The 16784-nt window shown below is 49.5% G+C and overlaps 1 protein-coding gene across 8 annotated transcripts in view; it reads left to right on the forward strand.

Moving 5' to 3' along the window:
• ZDHHC14 (zinc finger DHHC-type palmitoyltransferase 14) overlaps window positions 1-16784 on the forward strand; it is a 289043-nt gene that overhangs the window by 251340 nt on the left and 20919 nt on the right. For all 8 annotated transcript variants that reach the window (XM_027972616.2, XM_027972618.2, XM_027972619.2 and 5 more), the window contains one exon: window positions 16308-16410. In XM_027972616.2, coding sequence (XP_027828417.1) covers window positions 16308-16410 — 103 coding nt within the window. The remainder of the gene's footprint in view (window positions 1-16307; window positions 16411-16784) is intronic.

Here is a 16784-nt window from a genome sequence, read left to right on the forward strand (position 1 = left end):
GGTTTACGGAGTAGCCAGGCTGAGTTCCAGCTAACTTCATTTTGATCAGCAGGTGGTCCCTGCAGAATATTTATGGGCACCCCTGTGTGGGGCCCTTCTTGTTGCAATCACATGGAGATTCTCTGGCCCTCTGTAGGTTCTGTTTAGGGGTTCAGTTTGGTGTCTGGGCAGTATGGATAACCCTGCAATTACTTCTCGAAACTGAACATCCGTTCATAGCCCTGAGTAGAGATGGGCAGTCTCAAGTCATCTGGAGTCATCCCATCCTCCCAAACAGTGTACACAAGCACGTAGCATAGTATTTTGAACTGCTTGAAAGAAAAACGTTCACCCCTGAAGTGCTTGAATGGTCTCCCACAGCCTCCCCTGCCCTCCTGGGTTTGACACTAATTGGTGTAGAGTCAGCCAGCTGGACGCACTGACCTGGCTCCATCTGAGACCCAGCTGTCTGTCTTTTTCATATAACCAGTTAGACTGGATTTGGGCCTCTCTAGTGGCTCAGATGGTGAAGGATCTGCCTGCGATATGGGAGACCTGTACAATCCCTGGGTTGGGAAAGTCCTCTGGAGAAGAGAATGGCAACCCACTCCAGTATTCTTGCTGGGATAATCTCCTGGACAGAGGAGCCTGGCAGGCTATAGTCATGGGGTCGTAAAGAGTCGGACGTGACTGAGAAGCTACCCCTGGGAGTAAGCTTCATCATGTGGCAGAGAATTCTTAAAGAATGAAGAACTCTGCTAAAATGTACCTGTCATGACCATCATTTAGCTGTTAAGGTGAACCAGCTTGTGTGCCTAGAAGCTGGTTGTGTGCATGTATGTGTGTGGTAATAGCAGTAGTGGAGGTGGTGGTATTTAGTTAAATCTGTATGTCCTCTGTGTGTGTATGTGTGTGTGTGTGTGTGTGTACTTAGATGGTACAAAGTGTCTCCTTTCTGGCATCTCTGTGTTTATGGGCAGCACAGAATGTTGGCAGTGAGTGCAGACTCTCTAGTCAGTTGCTAGTCTCTTAGAAAGGGGACAGGGGCATATGAAGATATATGAAGGCTCTTGGCGAGTACATCTCACAGGTTTGTCCTGTCTTCTGTTAATGATCTGAGAAGGTAGAGTTAGCTAGAAGTTGGCCAGAAGTCAAGGTTCTGCTGAGAATGAAATTCTTGACCTCTGTGGCTGCTAAAAGCAGGTCCTTTGGGAAATGCCATCTTTGTTTCTCTCCCCAACCCTGCCAGGGGTGATCATCCTCCTCCATCATCACCCCTCTGTGTCCTTTGGTTTTCAAGGCACATTGCTTTGGCAAATCTTATAGCCAAGCCTTGCCTTTTCTTTCCTGAAGAAGAGGCTCGTCTCGGTCTTTCAGGAAATCAGTTCCGTTATGAAAACATGCTGGTCTTGTTAAGTTTAATAAATGCAACTCGGAACCGGACTTGATGTTTTAGGCTGTCAGCTGGAATGCCTCCTGAAGCCTCGGGAGCGTGGCAGCCTCAGCCACCTCCCCTCCCTGTGTCTCTCCTGAGACCGTGGGTCTGTGCTGGATGCCCAGGAAACATTTCAGGCCATGGCAGCGGTCAATGAAGGGACTCCTCTCCGTGGGGTTTCCCTGGTGGCTCAGATGGTAAAGAATCTGCCTGCAATGCAGGAGACCTGGGTTCAGTCCCTGGGTCAGGAAGATCCCCTGGAGAAGGAAACGGCTACACACTCCAGTATTCTTGTCTGGAAAATCCCATGGACAGAGGAGCCTGGCAGGCTACAGTCCACGTGGGGTTGCAAAGAGTCGGACACGACTGAGCGACTAACACTTTCCCTTTCTCAGCGGGGAGGGTGGAGAAGGGCTGACCCGAGCCTGGGGCATTTCAGCTGTTCGTTCTCCTTTGGGTCCCGCAATTCCCGCTGGAGCAGAGAGGCGCTGGGTGATTGGGTTTGTTGTTGCTGAGTCTTCCTGGTATCTGCTCCAGACCTCCTCACTCAGATCATAATCCCAGAGAAGGAGTCACAAAAGACAGGCAAGCAAGTCCTAGTCTGGAGTAAAAGCCTTTTAATTTCCGCTCTGCCACAATTAATAAGGTCTGGGGTCCTTTCTTTTAACTCTTCTGTATCTGTTGTTTGGCCTGTAATCGTGAACTGCCCTGAACTTAGCACTGCTAAGCTGACAAATGCAATGACATGGAACATAAGGGAGAATGCTGAAGGCCAGAGCAATGCTTCCGTGCAAGGCAGGAGTGGTTTCAGAGAGGCTTCTTTCAGTGGCACTGTCTGCGACGGGCAGGCACTGTCTGCGACGGGCAGGCTCTGCCGGAACATCCTCCTAGAGCACACATGTCTGCTTGTTCTCATGGTTGACTGTGCCTGTCATCTGTGTCATCAAGAGCACCGTGTTCCCCAGCAAGGGGAGCAGAAAAATGGTGCCGAGAGGAGCAACAGTGTATTTGAGTGGCACGCTGTTCATATGGAAAGGGGAGGAAGGGGAGAAATGCTCTTATTTGGTTTAGAGCAAATTTTAGCTGATTTTCCTTTGAAATATCATTCTCAGGTAGAGGTAAAGAGTTTCTCCTGTGGCCCAGAAAACTCATGAAAATCTCAACCACTGACTTTCCAAACTGCATTGCCGTATCCAGGGCTGACCCTCTCCAGCAACAACCGGGCATATTCCCCTTTTGTGGGTGCTCCCCAGGCATGTCCTCCACATTCGGGAGCTTGGCAGCCACAGCTGTGATAGCACAAGGGCTCTGAGTGCATGACCGACCCCTTCTGGCCTCCAGACACAGGTCCAAGGCCCCCTGGCACATCCAGGCTGGGGCCTGCTCTTGCACATGCCAGCTCTATCAGCTCCCAGCTGCTGTGTAACAAATGGCCACAAATGTAGAGACTTAAAGCAACGGAAATGTACCATCGCCTAGTTCTGCAGACCAGAAGTTCAGAAGGCTTGGCTGATTGGTACCCTAGATCCAAGGCTGAAACCACCATGAGGCTGGCCTGGATGCTGATCTGAGGTCTCAGGGGAGCATCCTCTTCTGGCTCATTCGGGTACTTGACTAAAATCATGCGGTGTAGGACTGAGGCTCCTTTCCTGGCTCTGTCCCCTGACTCCAGACTCCCTCTGTCTTCAAGGCCAGTAACGGGGGAGCTCACACTCTGCATCTCTCCTGCCTCGTCCACTCGCGTCTCTGACCTCAGCCAGAAAGACTATCTGGTTTTAAGGAGAGGACGCACCCAGATCACTCAGGAAAATCTCCCTGTCTCTAGGTTCGCGGCCTTCAGTCTGCAAACTCCCCTTTGCCATGTGCATAAAGTATTCACAGATACCAGGGATTAGGGCATCTTTGGGGAGGCCACTATCCTGTCTACCCCACAAGCCCTCAGGTAAGGGGTACCCCAGGAATCAGGCACTCATGTGCAGGTGGATTTGAGAGGATTTTTCTCTGAACCCATTTGGGAAGCTCACTAGAAGTCACCAAGTCACTTTTTTTCTTTTTAATATTTATTTATTTAGTTGCTCCAAGTCTTAGTTGCAGCATGCAGAATCCTTAGATGTGGCATGCGAACTCTTAGCTGTGGCAGGTGGGATCTTGGTTCCCCAGCCGGGGATTGAACCTGGGCATCCTGCACTGGTCCAGAGTCCTCGCCACTGGACCACCAGGGAAGTCCCCACCAGGTCACTTCTGTGTCTTCCTTCCCTTCCTTTTCTGTCCTTCTGTTAATCTAGGAGAGAGGCGATGGGAGACAAAAATGGCTTTTGAAAATTTATATATATATTATACATACATAAATATATATACATTTATACATATGTAAATCTGTACTCACATATATGCACATATGTGTATATATGTGTATATGTGAGGGAAGCCAGGTGGGGCTAGTGGTAAAGAACCCATCTGCCAATGCAGGAGACATAAGAGATGTAGGTTGCATTCCTGGGTTGGGAAGATCCCCCGGAAGAGGGCATGGCGACCCGCTCTAGTATTCTTGCCTGGAGAATCCTGGTGAGGATCCTGGCGAGCTATGGTCCATGGGATCGCAAAGAATCAGACACGACTGAAATGATTTAACACACATATACATACCTGTGTATATATGTGCATGTGTGTGTGTATACACACACATAGAAGAATCCGTACACACACACACATATGTATCTCCACCCTGAGTTCAGGTTGAAAATGTTAGTAGAATGCCTCAGGAGGTCCTCATTGAATTAGCCAGCCCTTCCCAGGGCGTGGGGACCACTATTGTCTAACTTGACTCCCACTGACTTGGTCCCCACTTGGTTTTGTGGGACCTCCTGACCCACTGTCACTCTGGGCTCCTGCCTGGAGAAAGACGACCTAAAGCTGAAGCCTGAATATCCCAGGGAGCTGCCCAGCCAAGCTACAGACCCTCTAATCAAACCACTCCATTTCTCTCTCAGGGAAAAGCAGAACCAACAGCAAGGCTGAGGAGGAATGTGAAGCAAAGCTGCCCAGTAGGGAGGGAGGAGCAGGGAGGGGACTTGAGAGGCCTGGGCAACACCCCCAACCCGGATCTTCTTTATTTTTTTCAAAAGTAGTGGAGCATTTGGGGAATGTCAGACATATCCATACGTCAAAGTGAGGTGTTTCTTCTTCACAAAGCACAGACACTTTTTAGGTGTGCCTCTCACACTCCTCCCCAATCAATGCTCTGTCTTGACCAGGTACTTGCTGTTTGAAATACATGTTTTGAAGGAGAGTTCCTCTAATTGAGTGAGTCTCTTAAGAAGTGCTGAGTTCTGATGTTTTATCATAAACTCATATTCCAGAAGAAAAAGTATGCTTTGGGTCTTACTGGGTTATGATGTATTTTTGAAAAAACAAAAACAAACACCTCTGGTTATAAGGGATAAATGTCTTCCCTGGCGGCTCAGCGGTAAAGAATCCACCTGCCAATGCAGGAGACGTGGCTCAATCCCTGGGTCAGGAAGATCCCCTGGAGGAGGGCATGGCAATCCACTCCAGTAATCCTGCCTGGAGAATCCCATGGACAGAGGAGCCTGGCGGGCTACAGTCCATGGGGTTGCAAAGAGTCAGACATGACTTAGCAACTGAACAACATGAGTAATAAGTAAAGCTGGAGCCCCTCAGGTGGCTTGTTCAGTATTTCTGGCTCCTGCCGTTCCTCTGGACACCTGTATGACTTTGGAAGCAGCCTGGAGGTGGCTGGGTGGAAGCTTCTAAGGGCAGCTTTTAGTGCAGAGAAAGCCGCGTAAACCACCAGGGCTGCTCAGGAATGGCATGGCCTGGGGAGGACAGGTCACAGGGACAGAGGTCCTCAAAAAGAGGATGCATCCTGCTGATCAGGGTGCTTGGAGATTCCAGCATCAGATAGATGTTAAACTCCGTGGCTCTAGCTCCCTCCCTCTGCTGAGGCGCTAGTTTGGGAGTCTCTTTTGAGGTGGTTGATTTATGATGGGTGAGACTGATGTGTGAAGTTTCACGCCCACAAAAGCTGTCTTCTGATGACAGCGGCACTGCCCACGGCGTGTCCTCACCGGACCTGCAGTCTGTGTGTGAATAGGAATCTGCAAAACACCAAGTTCTTAAACAAGAGGAGGTTTTCCGGCTAAACTGCCCCAACCCAGGAGTGTCCAGGGCAGCCTCTGCAAGTGACCTCTGCAGAAGTGATCTCAGGCAATAATTTAAAACATTTCAGTAGCCTCTGGTCTGATCTCCTGACCATGATACAAACCAGGCAAAGGTTTCTCACTGTGGGTGTCATCTGCAAAACAGCCAACTCAAAACAGTGTCATTGATGAAGCGAGAGATTAGAAACCAAAACGGCGAGGTAGCCAGGACTCGAAAAATACTGCTATGAATGATGGGAACGTGGATAAACTAAAAGCTTGTCATCGGGCCCACGTGGAACCGGTAAGGCCTTTGGGAGAAGAGCATCAGCCAGCTTGTTCAGGAAGTGAGCCCGGTGTCCGGGGGGTGGGGTCTGGTTCCAGAGGGGTGCAAAGCCCGAAAGGAGGCGGGCAGGGGATGCAGGTGAGAAACGGGCAAAGAGAGAGGGAGCGTCATCAGTGGCTGGGGCAAGAGTGCCTGGCTCTGACTCATTGGCCGGCACTGCACAGGCCCTTCCCTGACTGCACCTTGCCCTGCCAGTGTGGAGGGAGGGACCACCAGAATCACCCTTGGTAGGAGCACGTCCAGCCTGGAGCATCCCCTGTCCTCCTCTTCCTCCTCCCTCTCCACCTCCCGTTACCTGTCCTGGCTCCCTGTGACCATTTTCTCCCTTTGGTGTCTGCATCAGAGAAGCACGGGCATGCGGCGGCTGCCCGGACTTTCAGCGCCCCCTTCCCCACCTCCCCTGGGGGAAGAGACGAAAGGAGAATCTCCAGGGCAGTGGTCTTCAGTCCCCCCAGCCAGGTGGGTACGGGAAAGGAGGCCCTCCCTGTATCTGCGTCCTTCACGGTCATTGTGCTGAACACCCACCACATGCAGCATCTGCCAGGGTGATAAAGTCTAGAACAATCCGACAGCCCTGAGCCTCGAGGCACATCGACCAGAGGCCAGAGCAGCCATGGGCGGCAGAGGGACTCATTCTTCTCAACGAACGTCTGCGGATGCCAAGATCTGAGCTCTGACTCTGGTTTCTGAAAAGCAGAGGAAGTCTTCAGTGGCATAAAAATGCCAGAGTGTGCCCAGAGGAGGGGGAAGTTCCAGAAGGAGCCTGCACCTCCTGCAGGGAAGTCAAGAGGCTTCAGCAGGTGTCATGAGCACAGGGCTACAGAAGGTGCAATTCTGACCAGGATGAGTGTGGGGCGAGTAGGGGAGGCAGGAGGCTGTCTGCAGGGCTGGGGCCGGGCTTGGGTTCACTCCTTCACTCAGCACGGTTAGCAAAGCGGGCGCTGGGAGCCCTAATAGTGTCAGCACCCAGATGCTCTCACAGATGGACACACACACACACACACACACACACACACACACACACACACACACACACGGTGGGGCTGGGGGAGGGCACCGTGATGGCTGAGCCCTGCCTGGGGGCCCAGATTGCGCTTATTTCACAGCACCGTCTGACAGGCATCCATGGCCTGATGGGCACCATTCTATTTTAGTGGAATTTGGTGGAAGGCTTCGAGTTGGCCCAGGGGCTGTCAGAAAGGGGGCACCTGGGGCCAATGGAAAATTTGTGAAGGCAGGACAGTTCAGTTCAGTTGCTGTCGTGTCTGACTCTTTGCGACCCCATGGACTGCAGCACGCCAGGCTTCCCTGACCATCACCAACTCCAGGAGCTCACTCAAACTCATGTCCATCAAGTCGGTGATGCCATCCAGCCATCTCATCCTCTGTTGTCCCCTTTTCCTCCGACCTTCAATCTTTCCCAGCTTCAGAATCTTTTCCAATGAGTTAGTTCTTTGCATCAGGTGGCCAAAGTATTGGAGTTTCAGCTTCAACATCAGTTCTTCCAATGAACACCCAGGACTGATCTCCTTTAGGATGGACTGGTTGGATCTCCTTGCAGTCCAAGGGACTCTCAAGAGTCTTCTCCAACACCACAGTTCAAAAGCATCAATTCTTCGGTGCTCAGCTTTCTTTATGATCTAACTCTCACATGCATACATGACTACTGGAAAAACCATAGCTTTGACTAGATGGACCTTTGAAGGCAGGACAGTCTTCACTCACCCAGCTTTCAGGGCCCATCCATCCTAGAGTCTGATGCTGCTCACGGGGCCCAGGAAAAGATAGGACAGGTGCCTGAGGTCTCCCAGCAGGATCTCATGGGGAGGTTAATTGCCGGGGTCCAGCCCCTACAGGATCCAGGGGAACCTGAAGGAAAAACGGCGTCGGTGGATGATTTAGAAAGAGATAAGGAAAGAATATTGTAGATAAGAAAACAGAGGCGAGAAAGAGGCTGATATTCCTTGGTTTACATAGAAAGCCAATAAAACTTTGAGACATGAAGTTTGCCCTGTTCACGGAGGCCACAGGTGCCTTCCCGGTCTACCGAGGGAGCAAAGACGCAGAACGTCTTCCCGTTCAGGTCTTAGAAACCCAGGCAGATAAGTGAAAGCAGGGAGCCTCTATGCTCCAAGGGATCAGCCTGAAAAAGAAAGTAAGCGAGAAAAAAAAAAAAGAGAAAAAAATAAAAACACGGGGTGACCAAGCTTCTTTGAGCGAGGCCAAATAGCTTTATATTTAAAGGTACTTTTATACCTTGTCTTATACATAGAGGGAAATGAAAGATGCAAAGTCATACAGAGTCAGCCCAAACATTACATCTGTTTTGTCTTTATCGAAACCAGGATTTTTTCTGTAAACCTTTCCCATAAACAATATTGTGTACATTATCTTCTGGCCTTGGAGGCCTGTGAACATCTTATGACCCTCTTTTGATAAAGGCTGTTCAACCAGAAAACTTATTTTCCCTTGAAATGTTTTTTCTTATATTTCTAATCTATGTCAGCCTCATAAAATAACAAACAGAGTTACATTCGCACGAAGCAAAGCTGCAGTGAGTTACAAGAAAGAACCAATTAGCTCAAAGTCTGATGTGGTTAATTTCAAGGCTACACTTGTTTTTCTTACTTTTCAACTATGTTAACTAATGCATTCCCAGGTGCACAGTGGATAAGAGATATGGGAACTTAGCAACAAGCATTGGCCCAATAATGAAATCCTACGCCAGCACTACTCTAATAACTTTTAACTCTTTGAAAGGCTCTATGTTTTAGGCTTTCCGAGCGTCTCACAGTTCGGAGGCTGTAAATAATCGTATGTGTAGTTGCAAGAGTCTGGATATACCTGCCAAGCAAGCTAGAATGCTAACAGAGGGGTTTTGATTTGAAATATTCCTCTCATGTCCAGGACACTTATTAGCTATAGCCTTAAGTTAATTTTCTCCAGAGAAAGGTGGTCAGGGATAGCCCCCTGTTAATGTCAGAGGAGTTGGTGAAAGTCATGAAATAGTAAAACAGACAGATTCTGGTTTTGGCGTAGATGCTCGAGAAAGCCTAGGGAGCCCCTTGAGTGCTGAAGCCTTGCTTAACAGTTCTCTTCCACATGACCTTTGTCATGGGTGGGATCTCCCGTGGTGGCTCCCGGCCACCCCCCATTTAAGCTCAGTGGCATTTCCAGAACTAGAGCTCAGCCCCCTCCACCCAGGGAACTGAGACTCTCCTCTGCTGCTGTGACCAGGCGGATGGAGGGAGTTCTGTGAAGAAGCACAGATTATGTCTCAGAAGATTGCAGAGCGGGCATGAAGTTTTGGGTTTTTTAAACCACCCAACTGATACAGGAACATATTCTCACAGAATGAATTTTAGTCATCAGGATAAAAAGGAAGTTTTGCCCTTGACCCCTCATCATTCTGTAGAGGGCTTGTGGGGTTTTGTGAGTCTTTCCGTACGATCTTCTCAGAGTTCAAATACGTATACTGTACGTGTGCGTTCATACACAGCAGATGGGGGGGACTGCTTTACCTGAAGGGAATCATATGTACCCTTTGAATTGTTCTACAATTTGATTTTCAAATATTTTCTGAAGGCATGTCAACACAAAGATGGCATTCTTCTTTCAACTGCTTAATAGAATTCCAGAGTATAGATGAACCATAGTGTATTCTTCTATAAATGACTGTTTAGACTTTTTTTTATTACTCAGAAAATGAGATAGTGGATTTTCTTGTATCTCTTTGTGCACAAGTGTTAGTATTTCTCTAGGATTGACAACTAGATGTAGAGTCACTGGGTTAGAAGCTAACATAGTTTAAATATTGTTTGTGGTGGTGGAGTCGCTCAGTCATGGCCAACTCTTTGTGACTCCATGGACTGTGGCCCGCCAGGCTCCTCAGTCCATGGGATTTTTCCAGGCAAGAATACTGGAGTGGGTTACCATTGCCCTCTCCAAGGGATCTTCCTGACCCAGGGATCAAACCTGAGTCTCCTGCACTGCAGGCAGATTCTTTACCAACTGAGCCACTGGGGAATATTGTCCCCTGAAGAGAGTGTGCCAGCTCGTGCTCCATTTCTCCCCACCTTCACCCATGTCGGTGACAATCTCGTCAGGACCGTGATTTTGCCAATTTGATGGGAAGGGAAAAAAAATCGTTGTTTCAGCTTGCACATATTTCCATGATTGTTGACCCTTTTTCTCACCTTGGTGCCAGTTCAAACTCTTTGAACGTATTTCCGTTGTTTGTTCTTTTCCTATTAGCGTGTTTTTTGTATATTCTCAGTAATAATTTTATAACTAGCTTTTCCCAATATTTTTCTCCCGACCTGTCACCTGCCTTTTAACTTAACTTTTTAACCCAAAAGTATAATTTATTAACAAGTTTTATCTATAAATCTCATCCTACATGGCTCCTGGGCTTCCCTGGTGACTCAGTGGCGAAGACCCCACCTGCCAGTGCAAGGACTTGAGCTCGATCCCTGGGTTGGGAAGACCCCCTGGAGGAGGGCATGGCGACCCACTCCAGTCCTCTTGCCTGGAAAATTCCATGGATGGAGGAGCCTGGCGGGCTGCAGTCCATGGGGTCGCTAAGAGTCAGACACGACTGAGCGACTTAACTTTCACTTTTCACTTTCATGCACTGGAAAAGGAAATGGCAACCCACTCCAGTGTTCTTGCCTGGAGAATCCTAGGGACGGGGGAGCCTGGTGGGCTGCCGTCTATGGGGTCACACAGAGTCAAACACGACTGAAGCGACTTAGCAGCAGCAGCAGCAGCAGCATGCACCTCTATGGAGAAGAAAATGGCAACCCACTCCAATGTTTTTGCCTGGAGAATCTCATGGATGGAGGAGCCTGGTGGGCTGCAGTCCATGGGGTCACAAGGAGTCAGACACGACTAAGTTACTTCACTTTCACTTTTATGCACCTCTATATAAGCATTTCGGAGAAGGCAATGGCACCCCACCCCAGTACTCTTGCCTGGAGAATCCCAGGGATGGCGGGGGGAGGCCTGGTGGGCTGCCATCTATGGGGTCGCACAGAGTCAGACACAACTGACGCGACTTAGCAGCGGCAGCAGCAGCATATAAGCATTTAAGAGAAAGAGTTGGAAAGATGGAAAGACGATGGCCCAGTGATCCAGTCTGAAGGGTCCTGGTAACTTGATCTTCAATGTGTCTGTCGTGTAAATCATCAGAAAGTCAGCACCCCCAACCCCAGACTCAGTGACAGGCCCTCAAGTGACAGGAACACAAGCTGTAGTTTCTTATCTCTGTCTAAGGATTCGAGAATCATCTAACTGATGAGAAAAATAGGCTGACAAGTTCCTGAACCTAAATATCTAAGAGCATTAAAGGCTGATGTAGCCATTCCATCTGGAGAACAAAGGGGTCTGTTGTTGATGTCTGCTCATCCATCAGCCCTTCCTGTAAGTGAGCATGGCCTATCTTACCATCATTTGTAGAAAAACTAAAGGACAAAAAGATTACCCATATCATCTGTTCCTTGTATTTTAAGTATCAGAACCTCAGACAGAGACCTGAAGCAGAAAAAGATACAGGAAGACCCAGGGGTGGGTGGCCAGTGCCCACTGAGAAAGGCCACCTGGCACTAAGTGGCACCCCAGTCACATACGGGTGCTCAGAGCAGAAAGGGTCCAAGGCAAGCATTCCCTGGCCGTTCTGGAATCTGGGGATTTTGGTCAATGAGGAAATTCACATGAAATACAGGCTTTTCAAAATAAACTGTTATCTGGATTTGGCACTTGGCAAAAAAAAATCCCGTGGCCAGCCTGGCAGCTGGAATGTGAGGAACTGGGCGATGACATGTCAGCAGAGACAAGTTCTTCCCCCGGGGCGGTGCTAAGGCTGCGGGACTGGTGAACGGGGTGTGATATCGTGGGCAGTCTCAGCCGTGCTGTCGGAGCTCTGAGGCCTCAGAGTTAGGGCCTGTCATGGGATGCTCCATGGCCTGGGGCCTCAGGAAGCTCTTTCTCTCCTGCAAGTCTGGAGACCATGTTCTGTTCTGCTGTAAATTGCTGTCTGAGTTTTTATAAGTGGCTTGACTTCTCTGGGCCTTAGCTCTTCATTTTACAAATAACTATTTTGTCAAATGAAAGGATTAGAATAAATCAGGACATCTTTACTTAAAGTTCATGACTATCCATGGAGAGGCATCAGGGGCGTTTTTAAGCCTCCTGAAATTTAAGGGAAAAAAAGTGTCTGTGTGGACATTTTTTTACTTTGCCAACAAAGATCTGTCTAGTCAAAGCTAGGATTTTTCCAGTAGTCATGTATGGATATGAGAGTTGGACCATAAAGAAAGCTGAGTGCCAAAGATTTGATGCTTCTGAACTGTGGTGTTGGAGAAGAGTCTTGAGAGTCCCTTGGACTGCAAGGAGATCCAACCAGTCCATCCTAAAGGAAATCAGTCCTGAATATTCTTTGGAAGGACTGATGCTGAAGCTGAAACTCCAACACTTTGGCCACCAGAAGTAAAGAACGATTCATTTGAAAAGACCCTGATGCTGGGAAACGGTGAAGGCAGGAGGAGAAGGGGATGACAGGATGAGGTGGTTGGATGGCATCACCGACTCAATGGATGTGATTTTGAGTAATCTCCGGGAGTTGGAGATGGACAGGGAGGCCTGGTATGCTGCAGTCCACGGGGTCTCAAAGAGTCGGACATGACTGAACGACTGAACTGAACTGAACTGAAATGAAGGTTAAAAACCTTTGGTTCCATGACCTCTCACCTTTTACAATTCCCCGAATACTGAGGTGCCCTCACCATTGTGCCCGGCAATATTTCTGCATCTTTGCCAGGCCGCCTCTTCTTATTTACCTTCCCACGGGCAAGCAGACCCCTATTCCCTGAGGGTGGGGAGCTTACCTTCCCCCACTGTCCTGAGTGCAGGGCTGGGTGCCCCAAAAGGCACAGAGCAGGCATTTCTGGGATCGTGTGGAAACCCGAGGAGGGACACCCACCCACCGGCATTTTTAGTCTTTTTCAATTCCCTAGCACCTCGGCGTGCAGCAGGTTGAGCTGGGGTTGAGGGGCATTTGAAACCATACTCTTGGCCACAGAGGAGGCACTTGTCTTCCTGGGGGCTGGGGAAGACACATGGAGGCTGACAGAGGTCACTGCTGTGCTTTGAAACATCTTTGAGGCAGTAAACATCCAGCTGCTTATTAAATTGGCTCCTACTGCTGTTGGCCTATTTCCACTCATGTCTTTTTTTTTTTTTTAATCAGTAAATGGGTTTTGATACATTAAAGCAGAATTTATGTTTCTTAATCTTATTATGGTGTAGATGTTTTCAACATGAAGCTGTCGGGTCAGTGAGAGGATGCATTCTTCAGATATTCAGTCTGAGAGTGAATTTGAGGGGAGCGCAGTCTTTAAGGTGCCATGGATTTGAGAATCCCTGATGAAGAGGGTCCCCATGTCCCCCAGCCGAGGTTGGGAACAGCCTAGAGCTGCCTGTCCCTCAGCAAGAATCAGGAAAGGACCCAGCCTTCCACACTTTCAAGGTTCAAATCCCTGCTCTGCTGTTTCCTATGCAAATTGCGTAACTGCTTCCTGCCTCGGTTTCCCTACAGGTCCAGTGGGAATCAGACTTCTCACCGCGTTGTTCTCTTATTCCATGTGAAGCCTTTGGAGCAGGGCCTGACACACAGCCTGTGATGCCAGCATTGTTAGGAATGGCAATGACTGTTTCCCCAGACGTCCTGTGGGTGATGGGGCAGCTATAGGGGGGTAGTCAGAGGGGGCTGCATCTCGCATGCTACCTGGAGTCTGTGTCGTTTTGACCCAGCTGTGAGCAAACAGTGGAGCTGCATTCTGTTATTTGTAAAATGTTTCCAAAGCACATGAGACATTAACATAGAACACTGCGTATTTGTTGGGGGAGGGGTGGCTATAAACCTTTAAAACGCCGCGTCTGCTGGTAACACTGCCTCCTTTTGGAGGTAATCCCGTCAGTGGCATTGCGAAAGGAACAGCAGCTGTGGAGCGAGCCGTAGCCACACTACGTGCTATGACCCCCTTCCACCTTCACATGCTAGCTTTCATATGTTCACAGATGGATATTACATATGTTTTGACAGGCCCATCGTTCTGCCTGGATTGTAAACTGTTCATGACGCATAAGTATTTCTGAGACCGTAGATGGGCTCTTCGTGTGTGTGTGTGTGTGTGTGTGCGTGTATGTGTGTGAGTCACTCAGTAGTTTCTGACTCTGCGATCCCATGGGCTGCAGCTAGCCAGATGCCTCTGTCCGTGGAATTCTCCAGGCAAGAAGACTGGAGTTGGGTGCCATTCCAGGCTCTTTGTGTGCGATTCAGTAAATAGATCTTTTGGTTCATTCTTCATTCTCTTTCCTACCCTGTTTCCATTCCGTTTGTCACTTCCTCTTTGACCTCTCTGCCCTCTCGATTTTCCCTTCCCGCCTGCACAAGCTCCGTGCCAGCGTCAGCTTCTCTCACACCACCCAGTTCTCCCAACTCAGGCTTCCTTGTCAGTTGCCCTGGGCTGCACTTCATCTCTGTTTCCCAGCCAGGCTCCCGTGTTGCTGCCTCCCTCCATCTGTGCCCTTTTGGGTGGGGAGATGAGGCTGGGAGGAGGGGCGTCTGTGAGCCCTGACCTGCAGGCAGGCAGTTGAGAACAGGATCATCTGCTATCTGAGCCAACGTCCCCATGCCCCCATGTGCAGCGAGACCTCCACTGTAACCATTTCCCTGTAACCCTGGCAGAAATCAGAGGGTTGCCCAGGTTGGTGGCAGGGGTCTGCTTCTCTCCATCTCTCTCTTCTCACTCCAATCCTCCCTACCCCTCTGTCCTTACCCACTTTTCCAGAATCCACCATAGACTTCTTCTTGGGATGTGCAGCTCCTCCTCCATCCCATTCACCTCCTTCCTCCGTGAGGACCGGGTGGGACCCCTGGAGCTCTGTGTGTTGGATCCGTAAGAGCCCAACTGCTCACACTGTTGGCACCTTGGCCAGCTGGGCATTGTTCTCTTGAAATGTCCTTTTAATTTCTGAGTAGGACTCTTCTGAGACCTTGCAGTTTCTAGAAATTTAAACCTTAGAAAGAAAAGCAAAGCATGTTTCCACTTTTCCAAGAGCAGACCCAGTGGTTTATTCTGATGTTGAATGTCAGTCAACAGGCGGGAGCCCATTCACGCCTCCCGTTTCATGTGCAGCCGGACAGTGGCATTTGTTAATCATGACATGGCAGATGGTGGCATTGCCCTGGCTGATATATTCATTTCTCTGGTCCAAAGAGAAATTATATCCAAACCTGAAAAAAATCAATGGTGATATATTACAGCATGATCTTAGCTTCCGTCCTTGGCACCATGAGGAAAGCACAAGTATTTTACTTTCTCTGGCCTGTCATTTATCAATGGCAAATGCATGATGTATATTTAAACTCCCAGACTTCTGACAATTTTTTTTCCCTGAGATCCATCTGTATCTTGTAAACAGAATCTTATCAATATTTGTGGGACAGAAAAATTCTCTAGTCTTTTCAAATGGCCACACTCTTGGTTGATTTATCTCATCTGTTGAAGAATGCCAGGCTTTTTTTTCCCTTTGGTTTTAGCATATCTTGTGGAACTCACAGCTCCACATCACTCAATGTCTGGTGTGGATCCAAGTTTCCTAGTTGCCTGTCAAATAGCTGAGGACAGCCCTATGTGTCAGGGTTGGCTGAGGGGCTGGGATAAGGTCCCCTAAGAAAAAACCCCACTCACCCTGATGCCACATTGAGAAATGCCCCCGCAGTGTCAGAAGCCCATCCACAATGGGAGTGGGCATCCCATGGGGAGAAGGGCCATCCAGGGAGGGAGACAGCCAGGAAGATAAACTCTGCCTGGGTTCCAGTCGCCTGTGGTCAGCCCTGCAAGTGGCTGTCACAGCCTCAAATCAGGTCGGGAGAGAAACTTGTCAGTGCTCCAGCCCAGCTTTCAGAAGCCAAGGGTAGAGGCGGCAATTGAAGTGAGATTCAATATTGAGTCCATTCATTGAAGACCCAGGCCGCTGCCCACGCCAACCAGCATGCTCCCTGGTTTTGCTGCCACTGCCTGTGGCTGCACGGTGGGTCACGAGGAAAGTGCCAAGGTCAGGCGTGAGAAAGGAACAAGGCCTGTTCAGCAAGCCCACCAACCCCCTGCTGAGCATAAACGCTGCACCGTGAAGGAGGATGTGGCCTTCGTGTCTGCCCCGGAGGGTCTTCCCTGGCTGGGAGACCACCGACGCCAGGCTAGGTGGACGCCAGGGCCTGAGTGAGGGCCTGCGGGTGGCTCCTGTCCAAATCTCATTCATCCGTCTCCCCTGGGGCCCTGAGAATGTCACGGTCCTGCCAGTTCACCTCCTTGACTCCGGGCACCGTGCTGGAGGCCGTGGTCTGCTTCTTCTCCGTCTGGTCCATCGTGGGGCTCTCGGGTTTCCACACCTACCTGATAAGCTCCAACCAGACCACGAATGAAGACGTAAGTTCCTGTGGGGTGGGGCACGGGCGTGTTCTTTGGAGGGAAATAGAGAAAGAAGAGGTGGAGGCCGCCAGGTCTTCCGAGTTCCCTTTCCAAATGTGAGCCCCTGGGAGAAAAGAGCCTGCGGGAGAAGCATTTTCCGACGCCCATCTCCAATTTCTCTATTGCAAATCATCACATTGTCCTGACCATACCACTTAGATACTCAGGTCGGCCGGCTGACCCCTAATTCGAGGCCTGAGGTGGGCTTCTGCTCTGTTCCTTTGCAATGTTTTGGGAGCAACTTGCCACCCTGCCCCACTGAAGAGAGACAGTGCAGGCTGGCTTCTCGCAGATAATGATTCCATCATATTTTGGGAGGCAACTTCCTTGAC

This window comes from Ovis aries, chromosome 8 (genome assembly GCF_016772045.2).
Source record: "Ovis aries strain OAR_USU_Benz2616 breed Rambouillet chromosome 8, ARS-UI_Ramb_v3.0, whole genome shotgun sequence".
Lineage (NCBI taxonomy): Eukaryota > Metazoa > Chordata > Mammalia > Artiodactyla > Bovidae > Ovis > Ovis aries.